We start from the raw sequence: 23,508 nt of genomic DNA, 5'->3' as shown, positions 1-23,508 counted from the left end.
AGAACTTATGTAGCAGGCGAAACCCCGATGACAAACCATTCAGAGTTTGTTTTTTGAGGTCACCCTCTTTTCAATGGAATTTCATTGGGAATCCAGATTTATAAGGGACTTGCTTGCAGTTCCAACCGCTTCCACTGGATGTCACCAGTCTTTAGAAATTGGTTGAGGTTATTCCTTTGTGTAATGAAGAAGTACGGCCATCTTGAACGAGGGTCACTTCATGTGTACTGTTTGATAGAGGCTCATGACCAGAAAGCATGCTTCAGTTTGTTTTCTTCCTGTATTGAACACAGATCATCCCGTCTTCAATTTGATCGATTATTTACTTTAAAAAATACCTAAAGTTATATTACAAAAGTAGTTTGAAATGTTTTGGCGAAGTTTACAGGTAACTTTTGAGATATTTTGTAGTCACGTTGCGCAAGTTGGAACCAGTGTTTTATTGGATCAAACGCGGCAAATAAATGGACATTTTGGATATATATGGACGGAATTAATCGAAACAAAAGGACCATTTGTGATGTTTATGGGACATATTGGAGTGCCAAAAGAAGAAGCTCGTCAAAGGTAAGGCATGATTTATATTTTTATTTCTGCGTTTTGTGTTGCGCCTGCAGGGTTGAAATGTTTTCTCTCTTTTGTTTACTATGGTGCTATCCTCAGATAATAGCATCGTTTGCTTTCGCCGAAAAGCCTTTTTGAAATCTGACACGTTGGCTGGATTCACAACACGTGTAGCTTTAATTTGGTATCTTACATGTGGGATTTCATGAAAGTTAGATTTTTATAGGAATTTATTTGAATTTGGCGCTCTGCATTTTCTATGGCTTTTGGCCAAGTGGGATGCTACCGTCCCACATATCCCAGAGAGGTTTTTACACGATCCTCTTACTCCCCAGCATGCAACCGATTCTATTCGCCCTCATCACGGGTGTTATCTGTCTTCAATCAAAACTTTGATCAAATGAATCAGACGTACACAGAAACTATGAGAGTAATACAGTATGTATATAGTTGTATTACGCATGGATTAGCATACAGATACCAGAATGAAACAAAGCACAATGTTATCGGTAGAGAGGGCTTATAAATTATAAATAAGAATTTGTTCTTAACTGTCTTGCCTACTTTAATAACAAAAAAATACTGTAATTATACATTCTATTCAGTTACATAATAAATACATAGCACACATAACTCCACTAAAAAATCTCAATATATTAGTGCAATATACAGATAAAGTGCTTCACTCAAAAGGGAAAAGTATAACTGCTAACCAAAATACTAATAGGAAGTGATTCACAACAAAGCATTTGATTAAAAAAAGGGAAAGCACACAAGGAGCAAACAAAGATTACAAGCTACAACAATTGATCACACATGAAATAGCACATATCACATTTCCCTGAGATTTAACTCCCATTCAATTGTTATACTCCGTTATGCTATAATACATGTTGTTGATCGCTGCAATTGTTTTTAATGTTTTGTCCCCGTCTTTGCTCTTGTATTGTATGTTCACACTGCCCTCGCAAAAGAGGTTCATCACGGGTCTTTTTCTGGTTAAACAAAGGTTAACTCTATCAAATCCAATAAATACTCTCTATAATCTATACTATTTGGAACATTCTCCCTCAATACCACTATATCTAACTGTGCAACATCTAACGCAAAACTGCAGTATCCGACTCCTACTACTATTTTAGCTGCAACTGCTTGCCACTAAGGGACACCTCACACTGGGGTTTCTTGGCCTTGTTGCTGGATTGCTGCTGGATTCTCTATAGACAGAAATGTGTCAAAGTATTTGTCGTCTTTGAGCTCTATCTCCAGCATGTCAGGAATCTGTGAAGTTGGAGTCAGAAGGTACAGAAACACATCTTTAGTTATCCACCAACAGGAACGCCATTGATATGATATAAAATGAAAACAAAGTGTTAGTTCCTTTTGTGCCCTCGAGATGTTTCCTCTTCATCGTCAGTAAGATTATGTTAATTTACCTGCATGCCATCGTCTGATTGTCTTTTCTCAGTCTTGGACTCCGTGTTCGCAAATGCCACGAAATGGATCAGAGTGTAAATTCTAAAGGAACAAAAATAAAATAATAATCATGCAATAGCTATACAATGGGTATGACTTCATGGGTTAATTTATCATAATATAAATAATATAAATATAAATTACTTTAAGAAAATAGTATTTTGAAAATGTGGTTTAGAATGGTGATCCTGCCTATAAATAAATACATCATTAATTTAAATAATCACCTGTGGTAGAACATGGCAAAGAACTGGATCAGCAGTAAGGATGCAAATCCCAAAAGGAACATCAGTCCTACTGGATCGATAAATAGATACTCCCTAGTCTGAGTCAGATTGAGATTGGATTTTGGGATTTTGATGGTGACTGAGGTTCCAATGGCCTGAAGAGTGAACGTTGCCACCAGCCACATGGCATTGCAGATGAAAAAGATAAAAGTCACCTGTATGAAGGGGAGATTAGTTTCAATTAAAGGGATATGAACAAGACAGGCAAGCATGCACAGACAGTGGATTTCTCCAACTAGTGATAGTTTAGTGCTATTGAAACAATCTTTTTAATACCAGAGACAGACAAAGTACTACACCTTCTACTTCATGCTAATATCATGTACATTGAAATGAAAAGACAGCATACAGCCATAGCCATAGCCGCAGGGAAGTAGGAGTGTTGCAGCACCCCCTGATAAATTGAAATAATTTAGCTAAAATAAAAAAATAACTTGTTTCAGGAAACAAGGCGTATGTTGCGCATCATTACTTCACAGGAAGTCATGTTGCGCAACATTACTAAAATGTGTTTTGTGGCAGAAATGCCGTCTGGAATATGAACTTTAATGTGCCTTAATAACAAACTTGTATGCATTTTGTAAATACTGAGAAAGTTGTTAAATTACGAGCCTAGTTGGTTTAGCCAAGGAAAAAGTCAGGAACCTTCCCGCTAGCCGTGATTGGCTGAGATAATGTATGGGCTGGACATGCCGAGAGATGAGTTCGGATTGGTCTGCCATGTAGCAAGATTCTGTCTATAACATGAGCTGCTCAGTATGTGTAGGTAATCCTTTCTAATCCACCTTTTTTGAAAAACATGAAGAACTGCAAAAGTCTAGCTCTAATGCTTTCCACTTTCTGGAGGACTTAGTTTTGAGATCAGTGGAATGCCCAGTGGAAGCAGAGTATGAAAGCTAAGGAGACGAAGAAAATTATGGTGTTGGATTGCAAATATGCGGAGGGAGTAAAAAAGAGAACACACAGAAAGCTGTTGTATAAAACATCTGACTCCGGATTACATCTTCAAACCAAGGGCAACCATGGCATCTGTGACAGAGAGGGAGAAGCATTCATCTGAGTATATGGGTACGAGAGTCTAGCTAGTGACATTTTCAGATATTATACGTTTCTAATTTTGTCCGAAAATCATTTTCATTGCAAGTTAAAGCTTACGTTACCTGGCTGGCAGGGCTAGCTAATGTTAGATGTATGATCTGTGTAGAAATATTATTTGTATCTCAGAGTCATTTGCATTTCTAGTTATATAGCACAATGTTAGCTAGTTGGCTGACATTGAACCTAGTTGGATGGCTCTAGCTACAGATTCATGCAGGGTAGTAACGTGGGGATGGTGCCAGGTTACCTACAGACGTGACGCTTGGCATTCAATCTTCGTTTAATCAAACCCGAGAATCTCTGAGAGTCCTTTAGGTGCCTTTTGGCAAACTCCCAGTGGGCTGTCATTTGCTTCCGTCTGGCAACTCTACCATAAAGACCTAATTGGTGGAGTGCTGCAGAGATGGTTGTCTTTCTGGAAGGTTCTCCCATCTCCACAGAGGAACTTTAGAGCTCTGTCAGAGTGACCATCGGGTTCTTGGTCACTTCCCTGACCAAGGCCCTTCTCCAACAATTGCTCAGTTTCGCCAGGCAGCCAGCTCTAGGAAGAGTCTTGGTGGTTCTAAACTTCATCCATTTAAGAAAAATGGAGGCCACTGTGTTCTTGGGGACCTTCAATGCTGCAGACATTTTTTTGGTACCCTTCCCCAGATCTGTGCCTCGACACAATCCTGTCTCGGAGCTCTACGGACAATTCCTCAACTGTGGGACCTTATATAGACAGATGTGTGCTTTTCCAAATCATGTCCAATTTATTGAATTTACCACAGGTGGACTCAAATCAAGTGGTAGAAACATCTCAAGGATGATCAATGGAAAACAGGATGCACCTGAGCTCAATTTCGAGTCTCATAGCAAAGGGTCTGAATAATTATTTAAATAAGGTATTTCCAATTTTTATTTGTAATACATTTTTATGTATATTGCTATTAATATTGTACAATCTGTGTGTCACTTTATTGGCCTGGGCTACTGTTTGCAATCTAGACCCAGTTTCCCAAAAGCATCTTGCTGTCAGTTTGACACTGTCAGAGTAGCCACTCATTTCTGCCATTTGTGTGGTATTAAAAAAGATAATGCTAATATCTTATTTCATGTAAATGTGGAAATGTGTTTATAAAAAGGTCAATTTCTTCCCAGACCCTGCAACAACAACAAAAAAGCCCATACAGCTGTATGTGGAAATCCTAAAAACGCATCTTCTAAACTGTATGCCGTAACACAAATGTGATTTATAGATGCATGCTATGCTTTATCATAAAGGGGATTCCCCCCCCCCCAGCACCGCCCACTCAAAACAGGAGCTATGCATACAGCATACCTTGTTTCTCAGTTCCTTTAGGTCATTTGTGATTTTCTTCTGTTTTTCTTTATCTTCAGCTAGAGGTTCCAAATAGAGCATCTGGAGCTCTCTCCAAAAGTCCTCCTCTTCCTGAAGCACACCAAGAGACACTTATTAAATAGTCAAGTCAGATATCTTCAGTGTATAGTGAAACATATGTGATTCTGGATATAGTGACATACCAACAACGTGAAGCGGTTAGACAACTTTACATGTATCTTGTCACTTTTATGTCATTCATAATATTATGTTGGTAACAGAATAGGAAATCTACCTTCACAAGAAAATCTTCATTTAGAGGGAAGTCATAGGACTTCTTCTGCAGTTGTGTTACAAAGTCTGTAGATACAAAGAATCAAATCTTAATTCTTTTATTAGTCACATGAATACAACTGGTGTAAACTTTACAGAGAAATGCTTGGTTATGAACCTTTCCCAGCGATGCAGTTAAAAAAAATATATTAAATAAAATAGTAACTTCCACAAGAAAAACAAAATACACTAAAATGGAGCTATATACAGGGAGTATCAGTACCAGTACAATGAAGAGGGGACATAGTTGGCACAGTGTGCAGAGTAAAGGTTACTAGGTGAAGTCTAAATGTGTGTGTTACTTTCGCACGTTTGTAAGATAATATCATAATGTCTTCATCTTTAAAGTCACACAGTGGAAAGATTGTAATAGATCTATTAAAAAAATATACTCACTTTGTTCAGTAGACTGATGAGAACATAATTCCACATTCCTAGATTGAAAGAAATCAAACATTATTTGGTGTGCATTCCACACTGCTTTCTCAATACACACATCAAAATAGGAGAAAATGAAGAATACACACTGTAAGAGAAAGATTTAAAGACATTAGATTAAAATATATTATATATGCAAATAATGAATCACTCCCGAAACAGAGCCTTGTGGAATGCCACATATAGCCTTGGAGTATAAGACTTATCATTGAATTGGTACCTGTCAATTATTTTACTTAGAACGTAGTACAGTATATTGGAGTTATGCTTCTAAAAAAAATACAGATCCAAATACTATGCTTACGGTTTATACAGAAGTGGTGAAATCATGTAAACACTCCAGACACTCAAAATGTAAATACCTGTTATTGTCCTGAGAGGTCAGATTAGGGTTCACCTTTGGCTCATTAGCCAACACAACTGTTTCTGGCAACTGACCATTCTGGTCTGCCACTTTTCCACTGTCCCAGCAGAGAAACTTGCAGCACTTGGCCTGTAGGATGCGCTGTGTGATGGCCTTGGCTGGTGGTGGAGCAGCGACATGGACACCTGTCTCCCGAGTGCCCCAGGACACATTGTTCATGTTGACCATGGAGTAGATGGTCAGCAGGAGGTAGCCACTGGGGATAGAGATGAAGTACAGGAGGCCGTAGATGACCAGATGGAACTCCTTGGGGTGGAGCGCTGCTGTGATGATGTTCATCAGCACCAGGCCTATGATAAACAGGCCGCTAGGAGTCCAAATGGTTTGCTGCTCAACCATAGCACCTGAGATGAACAGAGATAGTTAACATAATGACAAAGAATTGACGTTTTGTATTTAATGAATGTCCCAGTTTGATATTGCCCATTGCGTTGAACGGTCAGTCCGTAACGCTGAGGTTGGTATTCTTGAGGTTCTACTTTATGTTGATTGAGATGAAGTCCTAGTCTAGTGTCATCATTTACCTATGATGGACAAAGCGGTTCCTATCATGAGGAAAGCGTACAAGACACTCATGACGGCTGCTATGGCGATCTGTGTGTCCGATTTCAGCTTGAAGCACAGCAACAGGTACACCACAGGGGGCACTGTTGCAAGGACCAAAGCAACGTTGGGATCGATGTCTAGTATGAACGACAAGCTTCCTAAAAAAAAAGAGAAAGGACCAGAACTATTATGAACGATATTCCTCTTCCTTCAGTTTACAAAATGTTTGTATCCTGTTACATTCCAACAACAAACTACCCCAAAGCTAGAGCTGTATGAGGCCCCTGACAGGCAGGTTGCCGTGGATACCTGAGATCATTAGGCAGATTGTGGCCGGGCCTAGGATGGAGGCGGCCATGCTGAGAATCTGGTAGAGGATGAAGGGTTTGGAGATGGAGCTGTTCCTCTGGGAGGTCAGAGACCCTGAGCCCAGCAGATCGATGGTGTTGGCCATGGTGGAGGGCCCCCAGCGCCGACGCTGGTTATAGAACTCCTTGAAGTCCTGGGGGGCGTTGGTGTAGGCGTCGGACGCAGCGTTGTACTCCACCCTCCAGCCCTGCTGCAGCAGGAGAGTGCACAGCCAGCGGTCTTCACCTGTAACAGAGCAGAGGGAGGTACTGTAGACGAGAGTACTACACAGACAAGTAGCTCTGTTCTTCGAGTGACTGTTGTCCAGGAATAAAGATTTACCTTGATCGTACTGTACGTAGTGGCTAGCCTCCGTGGCCTTAGTGGTGTATCTCTTCATGACGTTGTCGTCCATGAGGGCTGTGCCCCTGAACAGACTGAAGCAGCCGGGGCTGCAGAGCACGCTACCAAACACGTGCTCTGCAGTCTTCTGAAGCCAGTGGCCCACCGCATACTCAAACTTCTGATACCATACCATAGGACCTGGGGCAATATAACAGAATGATCCGACGTGGGATAGCACACCATAGGATATATTCTTGCATTTTATGTCTAGTGTTTTTTTGTAAAAAGTGTTATGAATGTACTTTAAACACATTTTATTCCATTCGACCATAGAACCTGAGTAGATATCTGTATAATAGGGTCCATAAATGATGTATATTATACCCTAACTGTACATATAGTGTTCACATACAATATTGATTTAGGCCCGGGTAAATATAATGAAAAAAGCAGGTGCCATTGCACTCAAACTTAAACTTAAATAGTATTGTTTGGTGAGTACATCCAATAAACAATTTAACCAAAAAGATGATCCGGGTACATTGTTCAGTTGTGGCTGTCTATCAGATATGACATCTCCCGAACAATCATTTGATTCCTATTACGATTCACACGAAAGCTTTAACTACCTGTGCCTGTCGGGTGAATCCTCCCACATGCCGCACCCACACGTGGATAAAGTTTCAGCCGATCTATTAGGAGCATTACAGCATAGGGCTGGAAGTCGGTGTCCCCATCCAAAGCCAGGAGATAGGTATTGTCCTTCTCTTTCTAACAAAATACAAGAGTATCAGTCCCATTTCCTACGTAATATACAGTAGAACAATAATAGAACAACAATTTATCCAAGTCAGGATGCTAGAATTCTAATAAATAATAGTTTGTGCTGTTTACCATCATCTTTTCCCTCAGCTCGCTCTCATCTCCACCCTGCTCAAACTTCTTGAAATACTTCCTGGTGAGTCGCCAGCCGAGAATGTAGTACAAGTACATAATCTGTAACAGTGAGTGAACTAATCAAGTCTGTGGTTTCATGTCTAATTCAACTTCATCATCCGACTTTAATTCAGGTATATCACTTTCAATTGAATTGTAGCTTTGTGATTGTACAATCACAATTCAAATAGTGTTAGACCTTTCAGAGACACTGTATATTGACAGCGTTGTCTCACCTGAGACCATCTCTTCTTGTGGCGGATCAGTAGCTTGTCCTTAAAGTGCACCATCAGCAGGTTGCCATTAGGGAGGATGTACTCCAGTCGACCTCCGTAAGGGGTGTGCAGGATACTCTGGCATGGAAGGGGTAGGCTCTCTCTGAAGATGCATGAATCCTTCTCATTGAAGATACTGAGGTTCAAAGGATGAAACGAGGGAAAGTTTATGTACATGATTATTCTCACCCGTACTGTTAAATCTGCAGTGTACACCGGGTTAGCAGTGCTGGGATTGAGTTACATTAGCACACTGAGCACCCCAGCAGTGGGGACCAAACTCGCTGCTTTGACGCATGCATTTTTCACTACACCAAATGCGCTTTGGCCTCAATCCAGCACCTGTCTGCTGTCAGAGGAGATGTCAACTGTGTGCGTCTCATTAGGTTTTTATGCTTACTTTAGGCTCAAGAGTTATTAAAATCTTTAGTTTGGCCATTATTCCAGTTCTCCTGATTTTTTTTATTTATTTTTATCAGGCACACACTTTTAACAAACAATGACATCGATGGCGTTTTGTTACAAATGGTGGAGAATGTGGGTAGAGCATCCCCTGGTGGTTTTCAGAGGAATATGTGGTTAATTTTAAAAAAACGTATTCCTGATAAATGTCTTGTTTTTTTCTAGTACATCTATATTATAATATCATACGAATTGTGTATTCATTTCTTTACAGATGAAATATTACATTGAGTATATATGCAGTTAATTTTGTGCGCATTGCATCATCATTTGTGAACATTTGTTACACTGCTTACTTGTAAACCTCTCGGATAACCTCCACCAGGTCCTCTGCGTATTCGTTCACATGCCGGCCTTTACTACCTTTCACGTCTTTAAAAGCATCATCAAAGTAAATGTGAGACTCAAAGCTCACATCATTGTTGGTGTCTTTCCTTGGCCTGTATTTGTCCAGTCTGGTAAAGAAACAAATTTTAAAAAACACATCATTTGCATTTAAAAGCTGCTAACTCTGCCAATTGTGTCGTTCTCAACATGTAAAAACGTCAGACTGTACCTGAACATTGAGATGATCATTTTCATCATTTCGTCATAGCTCTCATGCCACATTGTTGCACACAGGTACACTGTGATTGGGTCAGTTTGCCTGTGGCTGGAGGAAACGTAATTTGACACTTTCTCTCATGCACATGCATACAAAACTCTACCCACCCTCCACAGAATTTGCAATAATCTTACATTGTTTTCTTCCTCTGAATCTCAAAACGCGTGTTGAGCAGCATGGACTGTTCCAGAAAGGGCCCCTCGTACATCCTCCGCACAAACAGATTCTGTGTCCTCTCGATGCGCTGAAGCTGGAGGAACCAGATGTGCATTGTGCACAGCATCCAACCCAACCACCAGCAGAGTGCAGAGCCTCCCAAGAGGCCCATTTCTGTTAGGTCGGTCATGTGCTGGGGACAGAGGGTATGGGTGATGTCCCTGACTAGCCTCTCAAACCAGAAAGTATCGCCGCTTAGGCCCCTGCCATATGTGATATCATTGCAGTACTCTGTGATGGTGTAGTTAGCACCTCTGGAGTCACTTGAATTCTGGAAGAAGATAATGACAGGAGCGACGAACGCTGCCAGAACACCTAACGAGGCCAGGTACATGGGTAACAGGAAGCTTCGCCGCATGGCGTGCATTTTGCAAGCCACCACCACGAACCAATGGCACAGAGCGGAGGACACTATCTGGACGGCCACCAAGATCAGGATCACCAACTTCACATCTCCTGGAACTGATGTCACCGACGACCAGACTCTGCCAGACAGAGGGATGTATGCCCCGACCACGGCTGCAGTGACCATAATCCGGACCAGACTAGAGAGGATGCTCACCACATTCCTGCACCTCGCTATGTCTTCAGATATACTGTTCAGGAAGGAGCTTTTGAAGAGGGTGCTGTAGTTCTCCCACCAGTTCAGCGAGACAAAGATGGTCCCCATTATTGCCAATCCGATCCAGACGTTCATCCCCCTATCTTCTTTCAGCAGGTAACTGAGGATGAAGAGCACGTAGCCTGACAGTATGAGGACTAATGAGATGAGTGGGGGCACTATGAATCGCTTCCTCTCCCTCGCAATGCACTGAGCGCCCACCTGGAAGATGGAGGACAGGATGCTGATGCTGTTCAGCATCGTCACATTGGTCACAATGCCGAAGAATGGCATGGCAACAATAGTGAGAACCGCTGTCCCCAGCGACACCAGGAATTCGACACACAGCACCTGGAAAATTGTACATTATCAGAATTACAATAGTATCATTAAATGCAAGCAAATGTAATGCTAAAGGATGAAAAATATTCTGAGGGAAACTAACATAATATAACCCATACTGTTCCTCAAAAACAAAAAAGGAAATACAACGATCTGGGCTTAACCCCAAAGGTCGATGTCCACGCCCGCGGAAATCTAATTAGCATAGTAAAACAATTCCCATAAAAATCTGTCAGTTTAAACTAGAGATACAGTTCTGTTTTTTTGCATTGGATCTCAATCCACCGCATCCACCGATTGTCACGACTTCTACTGAAGTTGGCTCCTCTCCTTGTTCGGGTGGCGTTCGGCGATCGACGTCACCGGTCTTCTAGCCATCGCCGATCCACTTTTCATTTTCCATGTGTTTTGTCTTTGTTTTCTACACACCTGGTTTCTATTCCCCAATTACATGTTCATTATTTAACCCTCTGTTTCCCACATGTTTGTGTGCATGTTTATTGATATGTTCAGGCTGTGACTGACGGCTGGTTATTTTGTTGCCGGGTTGTGTTATTATGCCCGTGTGTTTAGTGGTACCGGTATTTTTTACCTTGTCCACACATCTCAGCTCTCCTGCGCCTGACTCTTTTCACCAGTACCCATAGCCCTGACACCGATATCGCTCTTACACATCTGCAGTGGAAGGTGGCAGAGCGATATATATATATATATATATATATATATATATATATATATATATATATATATATATATATATATATATATATATATATATATTTAAAAATTATGCCTAAAGTGTCCTAAAAATCCTAATCAAATAGCTAAATGTGATCCATGGTTTGACCATTTTAAAACAGCGTAAAAATTATGACAGGGATGTTACTTCTCCGATGCTTTTCCCCTTTCATAACATACAGGCAGTTAACCCACTGTTCCTAGGCCGTCATTGAAAATAAGAATGTGTTCTTAACTGACTTGCCTGGTTAAATAAAGGTTAAAAAAAAATAAAAAATACAATGAATTGTAATTTTAAGCCGAAACTTGACGACAGTGTTTTCACAAATTGTCAGTATTTTAACAGCCAAATGTAATCATTAAGCCATTTACAAAAGCACACGGACAAACAAAACGTCTCTCAAGGTAAGAAAATGATTAAGATAGCGGTAAAAACCCAGCACACTATACCTTTAGCTTTAAAAGGGAAACATTTTCCTACGCTCCCCTGCAGCATCTAATCTTCATTCCCAAACTAAAGGATGTGAACCTGGCTCAATCTACTGGCACTGCTCACCAAGACAAAACAAGTTAACAGATCTGTCCCTGATACGTCATCTAGGGGAACAATAATAAATCCTGAAAATGTTGAACATCTGGTGCTTACCCACACAATCGTCTTCCTTGATGGTTTCTCTGAGTCTTTGAAGAATATTTTCCACACGCTTTTGACGAGGAGCAAGACACTTGGCGCAATCACTGTACAGCTGACACTGAGGAGGGCGCATGGCTTTTGGTCAACTGGGACTGTATAGGTGGCATTACTTGACAGTGTTATCAGGAGCAGAAAGGATCCCTGCAAAAAAAGAATAGAGATATGAAATTGGGATAGTATTGGTAAGTCTTCAAGACTTGATATTTACGAGTCAAAATAGTTGTTAAAAAAACATGTACAAAGATAATAAATACACAGTTTTGTAATCTGACAAGATTGCGTGAAGCAGGGCTCCAATGCAAAAGAGACATGGTCTCAATGGGGACTTCCCTGTGAAAATAAAGGTTCAATAAAAATAGGTGGATAGATTGCAGTGTGTGGTGTGTAGACATAGATCTGTGAGACCGCTTTATAAGCCAGTTTATAGCCAGTTATTATTTAGTTAATACGTCATTTATGAATAATTTACAAAAAGGTATGCTTTAGCACATGAAGCTCACTCTTGACAAACACCCCAAATGACAATTCCATCATCAGCAGGCCAAGCGTTTTAATCATCTAGGCTGGCTGTCTGTAGAGATAAGGGATGTATTAATCCCAACTTGGTATGGTACCCAACTATTACTGACTCAGCGCCCAGGTACCTATCCAATTACTTTTATTAGAGATGTCCAACAATTCAACACCAGAGCTAGAGACTGGATGATGACTGGTAAAAACAAATGTTTTTATATACCAGTGCTTTTGAGTGGCACAAACTACCACAGCAACTTAAAGCTTTTCTGACCATAACTTTTTTTATGTCAAAAGCTGGCTATGATTGAACAATAGAACCATATTCATATCTGTATCTATGTAATGTATCTACTTAAAGTATGTATGTAATACATTTTGCAACAAGCACTGTGCTATCGCTGTCATGTTTTTAAAATGCACGTTCTGTGTGTATATGGATTTTTATTACTGGCAAATAAAATCAATCAATCAATTGACGTGTTTATGAGTTACAGTGTAACTGTTTTCAATGATATATGAGCTACATATTATGCAATAATGAACTGTTCTAACTGCTTCTAAATCCTTTGCAATCCTCTTAAAGGCTCCTTAAATGTAAGGTTTTACCAATAGTTTTGTAGTTGCAAACAGATATCCTTCCAATAAACCAAAACATCTTACCTTACTAAATATGGCAAGAGCAAATACAAGAAGGGCAACAATGAAGAAGGAAAGCCATTGCAGAAGTTTCACTAGTTTTCGGGATGTCTGTTCATCCTGGATGACAGGGACATCTTTTCCCACATCCCAAGATCTCCTAGAAGGCCGAGAGAAAAGTGAAGGTTGAAAATTAACTGTGGTGATGGAATAATTATTTAACTCAAAATTAACCCTACTCAAACTTGATACTTTCTTAAAATCACAAATTACATTTAGATAGAGCATCAATTTAGCAGAGTAAAACAATTGATACTATGGTGAATTACCTGAGAACATGCTCTTCATCCATGTTAATCTCATCCATATTTGTGCTGTTTGTATGCATGCATACATTAGAACCCACCAGGCTTATATTTATAGTGCAGTCTGGGTGTGGGTAGAAATGTGCATGTCATCAGGGTGAAGGTAGTTTCAGCTGAACTTTTCCAACTTCCTTATTGAGGGGATGAGTGTTAGGTAAGGTTAGGACATGAGTCAGGTGCATGGGTTTAAGCGGTAGAGTGTGGGGAGGGTTTAGTGGTAGGGTTAGCCACCATTTAAAACAAAAGGGATGATGGCCACCATTTAAAACAAAAGGGATGATGGCCACCATTTAAAACAAAAGGGATGATGGCCACCATTTAAAACAAAAGAGATGATGGCCACCATTTAAAACAAAAGGGATGATGGCCACCATTTAAAACAAAAGGGATAATGGCCACCATTTAAAACAAAAGGGATGATGGCCACCATTTAAAACAAAAGGGATAATGGCCACCATTTAAAACAAAATGGATAATGGACACCATTTAAAACAAAAGGGATGATGGCCACCATTTAAAACAAAAGGGATGATGGCCACCATTTAAAACAAAAGGGATGATGGCCACCATTTAAAACAAAAGGGATGATGGCCACCATTTAAAACAAAAGGGATAATGGCCACCATTTAAAACAAAAGGGATGATGGCCACCATTTAAAACAAAAGGGATGATGGCCACCATTTAAAACAAAAGGGATGATGGCCACCCTTTTTCTATCGAAACAAGTAGAACAATTTCTTGTGAGGCTTATTTTTCGCATCAATGCACTCTTGAAGAAAATGGAGGGATAAACTTGTTGATGTAAAAAGCCTTTAATGTCCTGGCATTTTGGTAGAAATCTAAACAACATGGAAAACAAACACCGACATGTTTTGGCTTGGTATCTGCCCTGCATCAGGACGTAAAGGTTGTATTCAAACCTTTCCCCCTGATGAAGTCAGCCGAAATGCGTTGGTGTTTGTTTGGTAGACATTTGACAGTCATAGCCTACCCTTTTTCAAAGAGCTACCATGTCTCCATGGCCTCACAGTTTTTACACCACCACAGTTGTTTTTGCACCATTGCTTATTGTAAAGATTTGATGCTATCTTGTCACGTCTCCCATAAATAGAGTTTTTAATCTCAATGGGATGATTTAGGATAAATAAACCTAATTAGTATTTCTTGATAACAGATGAAGCAGCCTCTGATCAGTATCATCATCATGCACGCTCATAATCTTCCTTGACATGCAAAGCATTCCACTGAGTAGAACATTAGTGGGTGAGTAACGATCGGTCCAGTCCGTATCCCAATACGTAACACAGAAGAGTGGAATGACTGGAATGTCTCATCGACAATTCCTAGAATTGTATGTGGCAGGAAACAACGTTTAATTGTGGTTTCCCCATTGTGGTAGGAATAGCACCAAATGAGATAATTGAAGCGCACCTAGCCTTTTCTTTAGCCTAGTGCAACATTTGGAGATGCAGAAATGAGAGACCACATGTGTTGCTGTATAAATTAAAATATGGGAATATATGGCCAACAACTCTGATTGATCTCAGGTATGCCTGTGGCAGTACTGAAATGTTGCCACCCGGATATTGTCATGCAAAAGACTGCCGGTCTCACGGTAATTCACTGTTAATTAACAAGACAATATTTTGGTCTCCTGAGTGGCGCAGCGGTCTAAGGCACTGTATCTCAGTGCTAGAGGCGTCACTAAAGACCCTGGTTCAATTCCAGGCTGAATCACAAACGTCTGTGATTGGGAGTCCCATATGGCGGCACACAATTGGCCCAGGGTCGTCCGGGGTAGGCCACCATTCTAAATAAGAATTTGTTCTTAACTGACTTGACTAGTTAAATAAAAATACTTTTTTTTAAAGACAAGATATGCTTTTAAGTCCTGTACCATTATTTTATATTATATAATTCTTACTATAATTTTATAGTAAGAAGAATAGAATTTAACTTTGCTGAATAAAATATAAAGGATATATTTCCCATTCTGGAGGCATATGAAGTGGCTTTGTTGAGCGTAAAGGTGATAATTTTAAACAAGCTGTTCTCTTATCATGTGATCATATTTTCACCTCTTAGACTATTCTCAATTTAATATTATCTTTACTATATAATATGTAACATCTTATCAAGTGATCATATTTTCACCTATTAGACTATTCTCAATTTAATATTATCTTTACTATATAATATGTCAAATCAGTTTACATTTAGAATGGCCCATTATCAAATGGGCAGGAACAGGGGCAAGAGTAAAAAGACATGTCATCCTTATGCACTCGAATAGCGAATGGGGTCTGCGGTTCATTTTACTGATGTCAGGTAGGTTACTCCGGTTATTTTGCTGCTCGACAGCTGATTCCACCAAGACTCTGTATGCCATGGGCTCTTCAACCCTGTTTCTGCAGCTACCCAGTGCTAAATTTGGGGAAACTGTTCAGGAACATTCTCAACTAAACACATTTCATGAAACTGTTGACAGCCCCTCTCTCTGCACGATGAAGAAAGGAATGAAGGAGAGAGGGGAGGAGATGGAAATGCACTGTGGTGAGATATATTGTAGCTAAAAAAATCAAATACAAATTCACTATAGTTGTAGGCTAACTGAATTTGTTTAATTTAGGCTAGACCAATTATGTACCAAAGATATCTTAAATCAGTATTTTTTTTATCGAATTCTGCCATCTGTAATATGAGGTAGGCTATGTATTGTATAAAAGCACAATCATTATTTCAATTCAGGTTTTATTTTTTGGGCTTGGGTTCATATATAGGCCTATGCATATGGTTGTTTTTAATTAGTCATCACCTTAGAAAGCACTGTCCATTTAGTTGTGTTAGGCTTTGAAACTACATCCACAACTACTATGTTTTCCACTCAGTTTCCAAATTGATCAATCACAGTGAGGTGAGTTTTAAAAGCACACACTGTTTTGATGATGTGTTTGATGTGATTTTCGATTGCATCAGCATTGATGTCAGAGTAGTTAGAGGGACAATAGAGCCCTGAGTACCAGGCCATTAGCGGCCCCCTTATTATCAGAAGCACTCTCTTTTTGTATGTAGTTAGGCCTAACTGTCCTCTCCAAGTTTAACTGGAATGTATGCCTAAAGGATTTTAGAAATGTGATTTGTTGAAGTTAGGCCTATGACATTGGCCTACAGGACATTTTGTCTTGCGCCTTCGCGGAATATCAGATCTCAATGAAGTGCTTAACATCAACAGTACCACATCCTTAAGATACAGAATATATATATATATTCATAAACTCAATGTGAGTTAAGGAGTCCGGTTGGAATGTCTGACTGAAATATGGGACGAATTAACCTTCTTTCTAAATGAGTGGTGTTTGAACAAAGGGGCCAAAATGTGGTAATGACACACACAATTCAGGACATGTGGTCACCCTACTCATAACGTGCCAGCTTTTCATCCGCAACAAGTCATTTTGATGGCAACACACCTTTGGTTGGATTTTTAAAAATGTTTTAAGAAAATTTCCCCCAGAAACCCTCCCATGACATTACATGTCTTCCAGGTAGGAGCACACACTCACTAATTACAAATGCGTTACTGGCTTGCTCACTCCTAAAGTATGCAGCAATGTGACTTTTTCTCGGTATATGCTTCACCTTGGTGACATCATCCTCAATTATAACTTTCAGTTTCCCTGCTATGCGGATAACACAGCTCTGCATCCTAAACAGACCCAGTGACCAAGTAGGCGTAGCTGCCCTTCACAAGTGTTTTTCTGACATCAGATGTTGGATGTCTGACAATTGTCTCTAGCTCAATTATAAAAATCTGGTGTTGTTGTGTTTGACCCCCACCTTGCTGAAACTCAGATTGTAGATAACCTTGGTAATTTCTCCACAAATGTAAAGATTATGGGCAGAAACCGTTTTGTCTTCTTTGACCCTGACCAAAAGCTGCATGTAAAAAAGGTTTTCCAGTCCTGCTTTAATTATTCAAGAAATGCTATCTAAAGTCAAGTCTTCTATCTCAGTCACTGATCTGGAGAAATGTATACATGCTTTTATTTCCTCACGCCTAGATTACTGTAAGTCTTTTCATACCTATCTCAGTCAGAAATCACTCCATCGTCTAAAGTTAGTTCAAAATGCTGCAGCTCGGCACTAGGAAATGTAGCCACATCACACCCATTTTAGCTTCTCTACACTGGCTACCAGTCACTTTTAGAATATATTTTAAAAGCCAGGACACAGCCTGAGATCCTTTGGCAGTGCATTGTTGACCATTCCAAAGTCTAGGTTGAAAACGAAAGAAGACCGGGTATTTGCCATTCGGGCCCCTAGACTTTGGAATGGTCTGCCAGAGGAGATCAGGCTTGCAGATTCAGAGCCTCTTTTTATATCCCTGCTGAAGACACACTTTTATACAGATGCATTTAATGTATGATTTGAATGTATGGTTTTAATTAGCCATCTTTTTTAATTTTCCTCTTGTTTTTGTTTCTTTGTTCGTACTTGTATGTTGTTTTGTTACCAACGCCCCTTATACCACCCACCACTGCGACCTGTATGCTCTAGTCAGCTGGCCCTCGCTGCATGTTCGCCGCCAGACCCACTGGCTCCAGGTCATCTATAAGTCTATGCTAGGTAAAGCTCCGCCTTATCTCAGCTCACTGGTCACGATAACATCACCAACCCGCAGCACGCGCTCTAGCAGGTATATCTCACTAGTCATCCCCAAAGCCAACACCTCCTTTCCTTCCAGTTTTCTGCTGCCAGTGACTGGAGCGAATTCCAAAAATCGCTGAAGCTGGAGACTTATATTTCCCTCACTAACTTTAAACATCAGCTATCTGAGCAGTTAACCGATCGCTGCAGCTGTACATAGTAAATACCCACCCAATCTAGCTACCTCATTCCCATACTGTTTTTATTTACTTTCTGCTCTTTTGCACACCAGTATCTCTACTTGCACATCATCATCTGCTCATTTATCACTCCAGTGTTAATCTACTAAATTGTAATTACTTCGCTACTATGGCCTATTTATTGCATACCTCCTCACACCATTTACACACACTGTTTATAGACTTTCTTTTTTCTATTGTGTTTGAATGTATGCTTGTTTATTCCATGTGTAACTCTGTTTTGTTGTTTGTGTCACACTGCTTTGTTTTATCTTGGCCAGGTCGCAGTTGTAAATGAGAACTTGTTCTCAACTAGCTAATCTGGTTAAATAAAGGTGAAATAAATACAAAATACATTTTAAAAGGTTATTTTATGATGTGAATCACTTTGTTACTTGTATTGAAAAGCGCTATACAAATAAAGTTATTATTATTATATCCACCCAACTCAAAAGGTAGGCAGTGATAAATATTAAGGAATGGAGAGGTGAGGATTTCCCCCAGAAACCCTCCCATGGTAGGACATGACATGTCTTCCAGGTAGGAGCACACACTCACTAATTACAAATGCATTACTGGCATGTTCACCCCTAAAGTATGCAGCAATGTGACTTTTTCCGGTATATGCTTCACCTTGGTGACATCATCCTCAATTATAACTTTCAGTTTCCCTGCTATGCGGATAACACAGCTCTGCATCCTAATCAGACCCAGTGACCAAGTAGGCGTAGCTGCCCTTCACAAGTGTTTTTCTGACATCAGATGTTGGATGTCTGACAATTGTCTCTAGCTCAATGATAAAAATCTGGTGTTGTTGTGTTTGACCTCCACCTTGCTGAAACTCAGATTGTAGATAACCTTGGTAATTTCTCCACAAATGTAAAGATTATGGGCAGAAACCGTTTTGTCTTATTTGACCCTGACCACAATCTGCATGTAAAAAAGGTTTTCCAGTCCTGCTTTAATTATCCAAGAAATATAGCTAAAGTCAAGTCTTCTATCTCAGTCACTGATCTGGAGAAACTTATACATTATTTTATTTCCTCACGCCTAGATTACTGGTACTCTTTTTATACCTATCTCAGTCAGAAATCACTCCACCATCTAATAAAGTTATTATTATTTTTATTATTTCATCAAAAAGTGAATTGATTTTCGATTGATTTACGGTTTTGGAAATATTAGGCTGTATACAGTACTTTCATAATGTCACATCTGCTCCTGCCACGCCCTCTAGTGCTCATCCGGTTTCTCCTTGACCTGTCGCCATTCCCTGTGTGATCTCTCCCTCTCCCTCTCTTTCTCTGTGTGTGTGTGTGTGTGTGTGTGTGTGTGTGTGTGTGTGTGTGTGTGTGGGTGGAGACAGGTGTGCTGGAGTCAGAGCACATCCCCACTAGCTGCAACCTGTTCCATAATCAAGACCTCTACAAATACTCAGTCCTGCCACTTCCACACTGCCAGATCGTAATCTCTGCTCAGTCAGTCCATGTTTCTAGCCGTTTGTTCCTGTTGTGCCTGTCTTCCTCTCCGGTACAGTTCTGCCCACTCTGACTCTGGTCCCTGTCTCCATTCCTACTTCTCGTCAGTCCTGCTACTCTGTCCTGGATTCCCCACTCTACGCTCCCTTGGATTCCCCTCCGGACCTGCTTACCCTGTCTCAACACCTTTCGCTCCAGCCTCAGCCTCCTCACCTGGTTTCCAGCAAACCTGCCCAATCTTCCCCTGGCCTGCACTCAATCTTCCCTCGTGTTTCAATAAATACCTTGGTTACCTCATCCCAGTCTCCTCGTCTGAGACTGCTCTTGGGTTCACCTGTTCCGCTCCGCGTGACACATAACTCATCAAATATACGTTTCTATTTGTCTAAAATAGCACTCAGGTTGGAAAGGGTAAGATAATTGAAGTATTTGGGGCTATGGTTTGATGAAAAGCTTACATGAAGACTTACATATTATATGTATTGAGACTAAATGTAAGGAAGTATTCAATCTTATGAGGACAATAGTTGGTCATGATTGGGGATAGGCAGATAGGTAATCTTTACTGAATATTTATTGTACTTTGATGAGATCATCCATAGATTATGGGTGCTTTGTGTATGGTTCTGCAGCTTTTACATCACTGTTGCGCCTTGATAGGATGCAAGTGAGGGCACTCATGATGTGCGATGGTGCATTAAAACAACACGGGTTGAGGTTTTACAAGTAGATGCTGGGGAAATGCCACTAGCCCTGGCATACTGGGCAAGACTGAAGGGTAGTATGGTAGATCATCCTACACTGACAATAATGGAAGACTGCTGGGAATAGGAACAATATCAAGAGGGGTTTTGGCCCAGAGATTGGAAAAAGGGTTGATGAAAATGGACTCAGAGATTTTGTTAAAGGGCCAGCTGTGGCAATAGGAAATGTGCCACAGTGGTTTTATAAGACCATGTTCGTCGTTGTAATCATGCTCAGACCAAAACGCAGCGTGGAATCGGTTCAACATCTTTTTATTATAAGAGAACCGAACAAAAAAAAACGAAGAAAAAACTATATGTGAAACTCAAGCAGTGCTCACAGGCAACTACACAGAAACAAGATCCCACAAAACACAGTGGGGAAATGGCTGCCTAAATATGATCCCCAATCAGAGACAACGATAAACAGCTGCCTCTGATTGTGAACCATACCAGGCCAACATAGAAAAAAACATCCTAGATTACCCACCCTAGTCACACCCCGACCTAACCAAAATAGAGAATAAAAAGGCTCTCTATGGTCAGGGCGTGACAACATGTTGATCTTAGCCTGATAGATAGAAGAACATAAACTGTTGTGAAGATGAGAAAGTAGGAATAATAGTGGATCAATATGTTCACAACTCTCTGCTCTCCTGCACCTGACTTCTCCACCAGTAGCGCACACCTCCACACAGTGGGATGAAAGTAGTAAGGGTAAAAAAGGATTTGTACAAGGAAATCTGTACGGGAGATGGTGTCATATAATTGGAACAGAGGGGAGGAGGTTGTTGTGTAGGATGAGATTAGGGCATCCTGGGATTGAATTCCTATTTGAAACATGGTACTGGAATGTGTAATGGCTGTATGGTTGAGGTAACAGTTGAACATGTATTATTATTTTCTGGAAAGGGAGAGGTTGTTTGATAGGGTCAGAGGTTGGATGGGAATGGGGAGTGGGTGGTATTTTGGGCAGGGGTAAAGATAATCATTTTATTTTATTAGAAATTCAGGGTCAGTTAAGAGAATATAGTTGTTTAGAGAAGTTGTGACCTGCCTCACACTCCAGTACGTGGCAGTGTATGTATCTGTCAGTTGGTTGCAATTTGCCAACTGACAATCATGAAACAACATTGGTGATCACTGGGGTCCCCATATCTATGTCCACAGATGATATTAAAGAACATGTGAAGGGAGGCAGAGTGATTGAGGCCAAAATGTTAATCAGTAGGAAAGAGGGTCAAAGAAGTGGAAGCTTATCAGTGATGCTGAGGTTTGAGAAAGTCTTGTTGGGAAAAGTACAGATAGGATTCCTTACTTTCAATGTTCGAGAATTTGTCCCATATGCACTGCAGTGTTTTAAATACCAAAGAATGGGACATAGCTTCTCAGTGTAAAGGAAAGAAAATATGTGTGGAGGGGCAGATGATTATGGTGAATCTGGAAGCAATGTGTAGGTTAAGTGCTGTAAATGTGGGGGGAAACAGTGTAGCATTTGGTGGATTCCAGGAACAGAGAGAGGCTCAGAGATAGAGGTCGACTGATTATGATTTTTCAACACCGATACCGATTATTGGAGGACCAAAAAAAGCCTATACCGATTAATAGGCCGATTTAAAATGCATATATATATATATATATATATATATATATATATATATATTTGTAATAATGACAATTACAACAATACTGAATGAACAATGAACACTTTTATTTTAACTTAATATAATACATAAATTAAATCTATTTAGTTTCGAATAAATAATGAAACGTGCTCAATTTGGTTTAAATAATGCAAAAACACAGTGTTGGAGAAGAAAGTAAAAGTGCAATATGTGCCATGTAAAAAATCTAACGTTTAAGTTCCTTGCTCAGAACATATGAAAGCTGCTAGTTCAATATTCCCAGTTCTTCAATATTCCCAGATAAGAAGTTTTAGGTTGTAGTTATTATAGGAATTATGACACGTTGACTATTTCTCTCTATACCATTTGTATTTCATATACATTTGACTATTGGATGATCTAATAGGCACTTTAGTATTGCCAGCCTAATCTCAGGAGTTGATAGGCTTGAAGTAATAAACAGCGCTGTGAAGTAAGCATTGCTAAAAGCTGCTGGCAAACGCAGTAAAGTTTGAATGAATGCTTACGAACCTGCTGCTGCCTACCACCGCTCAGTCAGACTGCTCTATCAAATCGTGCAAACTTATGATGGTGTTGGACTCGTGCCTGGCCATGCAGTCGTGGGTGAACAGGGAGTACAGGAGGGGACTGAGCACGCACACCTGGCGACCCGTCAGGAAGTACAGGATCCAGTTGCAGAGGGAGGTGTTTAGTTCCAGGTTCCTTAGCTTAGTGATGAGCTTTGAGGGTACTATGGTGTTGAACGCTGAGCTGTAGTCAATGAATAGCATTCTCACATAGGTGTTCCTTTTGTCCAGGTGGGAAAGGGCAGTGTGGAGTGCAGTAGAGATTGCATCATCTGTGGATCTGTTTGGGCGGTATGCAAATTGGAGTGGGTCTAGGGTTTCTGGGATAATGGTGTTGATGTGAGCCATTACCAACCTTTCAAAGCACTTCATGGCTACAGATGTGAGTGCTACGGGTCTGTAGTCATTTAGGCAGGTTGCCTATGTGTTGTTGGGCACAGGGACTATGGTGGTCTGCTTGAAGCATGCTGGTATTACAGACTCAATCAGGGACATGTTGAAAATGTCAGTGAAGACACCTGCCAGTTGGTCAGCACATGCCCGGAGCACACGTCCTGGTAATCCGTCTGGCCCCGCAGCCTTGTGTATGTTGACCTGTTTAAACGTCTTACTCACGTCGGCTA

At 40.4% G+C, this 23,508-nt stretch overlaps 1 protein-coding gene across 1 annotated transcript; it reads right to left on the bottom strand.

Moving 5' to 3' along the window:
* Positions 1 to 987: 987 nt before the first annotated feature.
* LOC110487593 (chitin synthase chs-2-like) lies at positions 988 to 13,625 on the bottom strand. Its single transcript, XM_036971006.2, has 19 exons — positions 13,530 to 13,625; positions 13,225 to 13,360; positions 12,001 to 12,189; positions 9,592 to 10,625; positions 9,410 to 9,505; positions 9,150 to 9,308; positions 8,353 to 8,527; positions 8,075 to 8,176; positions 7,810 to 7,951; positions 7,178 to 7,378; positions 6,797 to 7,081; positions 6,466 to 6,645; positions 5,880 to 6,285; positions 5,476 to 5,513; positions 5,042 to 5,106; positions 4,747 to 4,857; positions 2,268 to 2,482; positions 2,001 to 2,082; positions 988 to 1,845 (listed from the first exon to the last, which is right to left on the bottom strand). The coding sequence occupies exons 1-19, from the start codon at positions 13,586 to 13,588 to the stop codon at positions 1,735 to 1,737; spliced, it is 3,786 nt and encodes a 1,261-aa protein (XP_036826901.2). The 5' UTR covers positions 13,589 to 13,625; the 3' UTR covers positions 988 to 1,734.
* Positions 13,626 to 23,508: the final 9,883 nt, after the last annotated feature.

This window comes from Oncorhynchus mykiss, chromosome 30 (assembly GCF_057628025.1).
Source record: "Oncorhynchus mykiss isolate SJ-2025 chromosome 30, ASM5762802v1, whole genome shotgun sequence".
Lineage (NCBI taxonomy): Eukaryota > Metazoa > Chordata > Actinopteri > Salmoniformes > Salmonidae > Oncorhynchus > Oncorhynchus mykiss.
The sequence above is the reverse complement of the archived record's forward strand: the minus strand, read 5'-3'. Positions and strand labels throughout refer to the sequence as shown.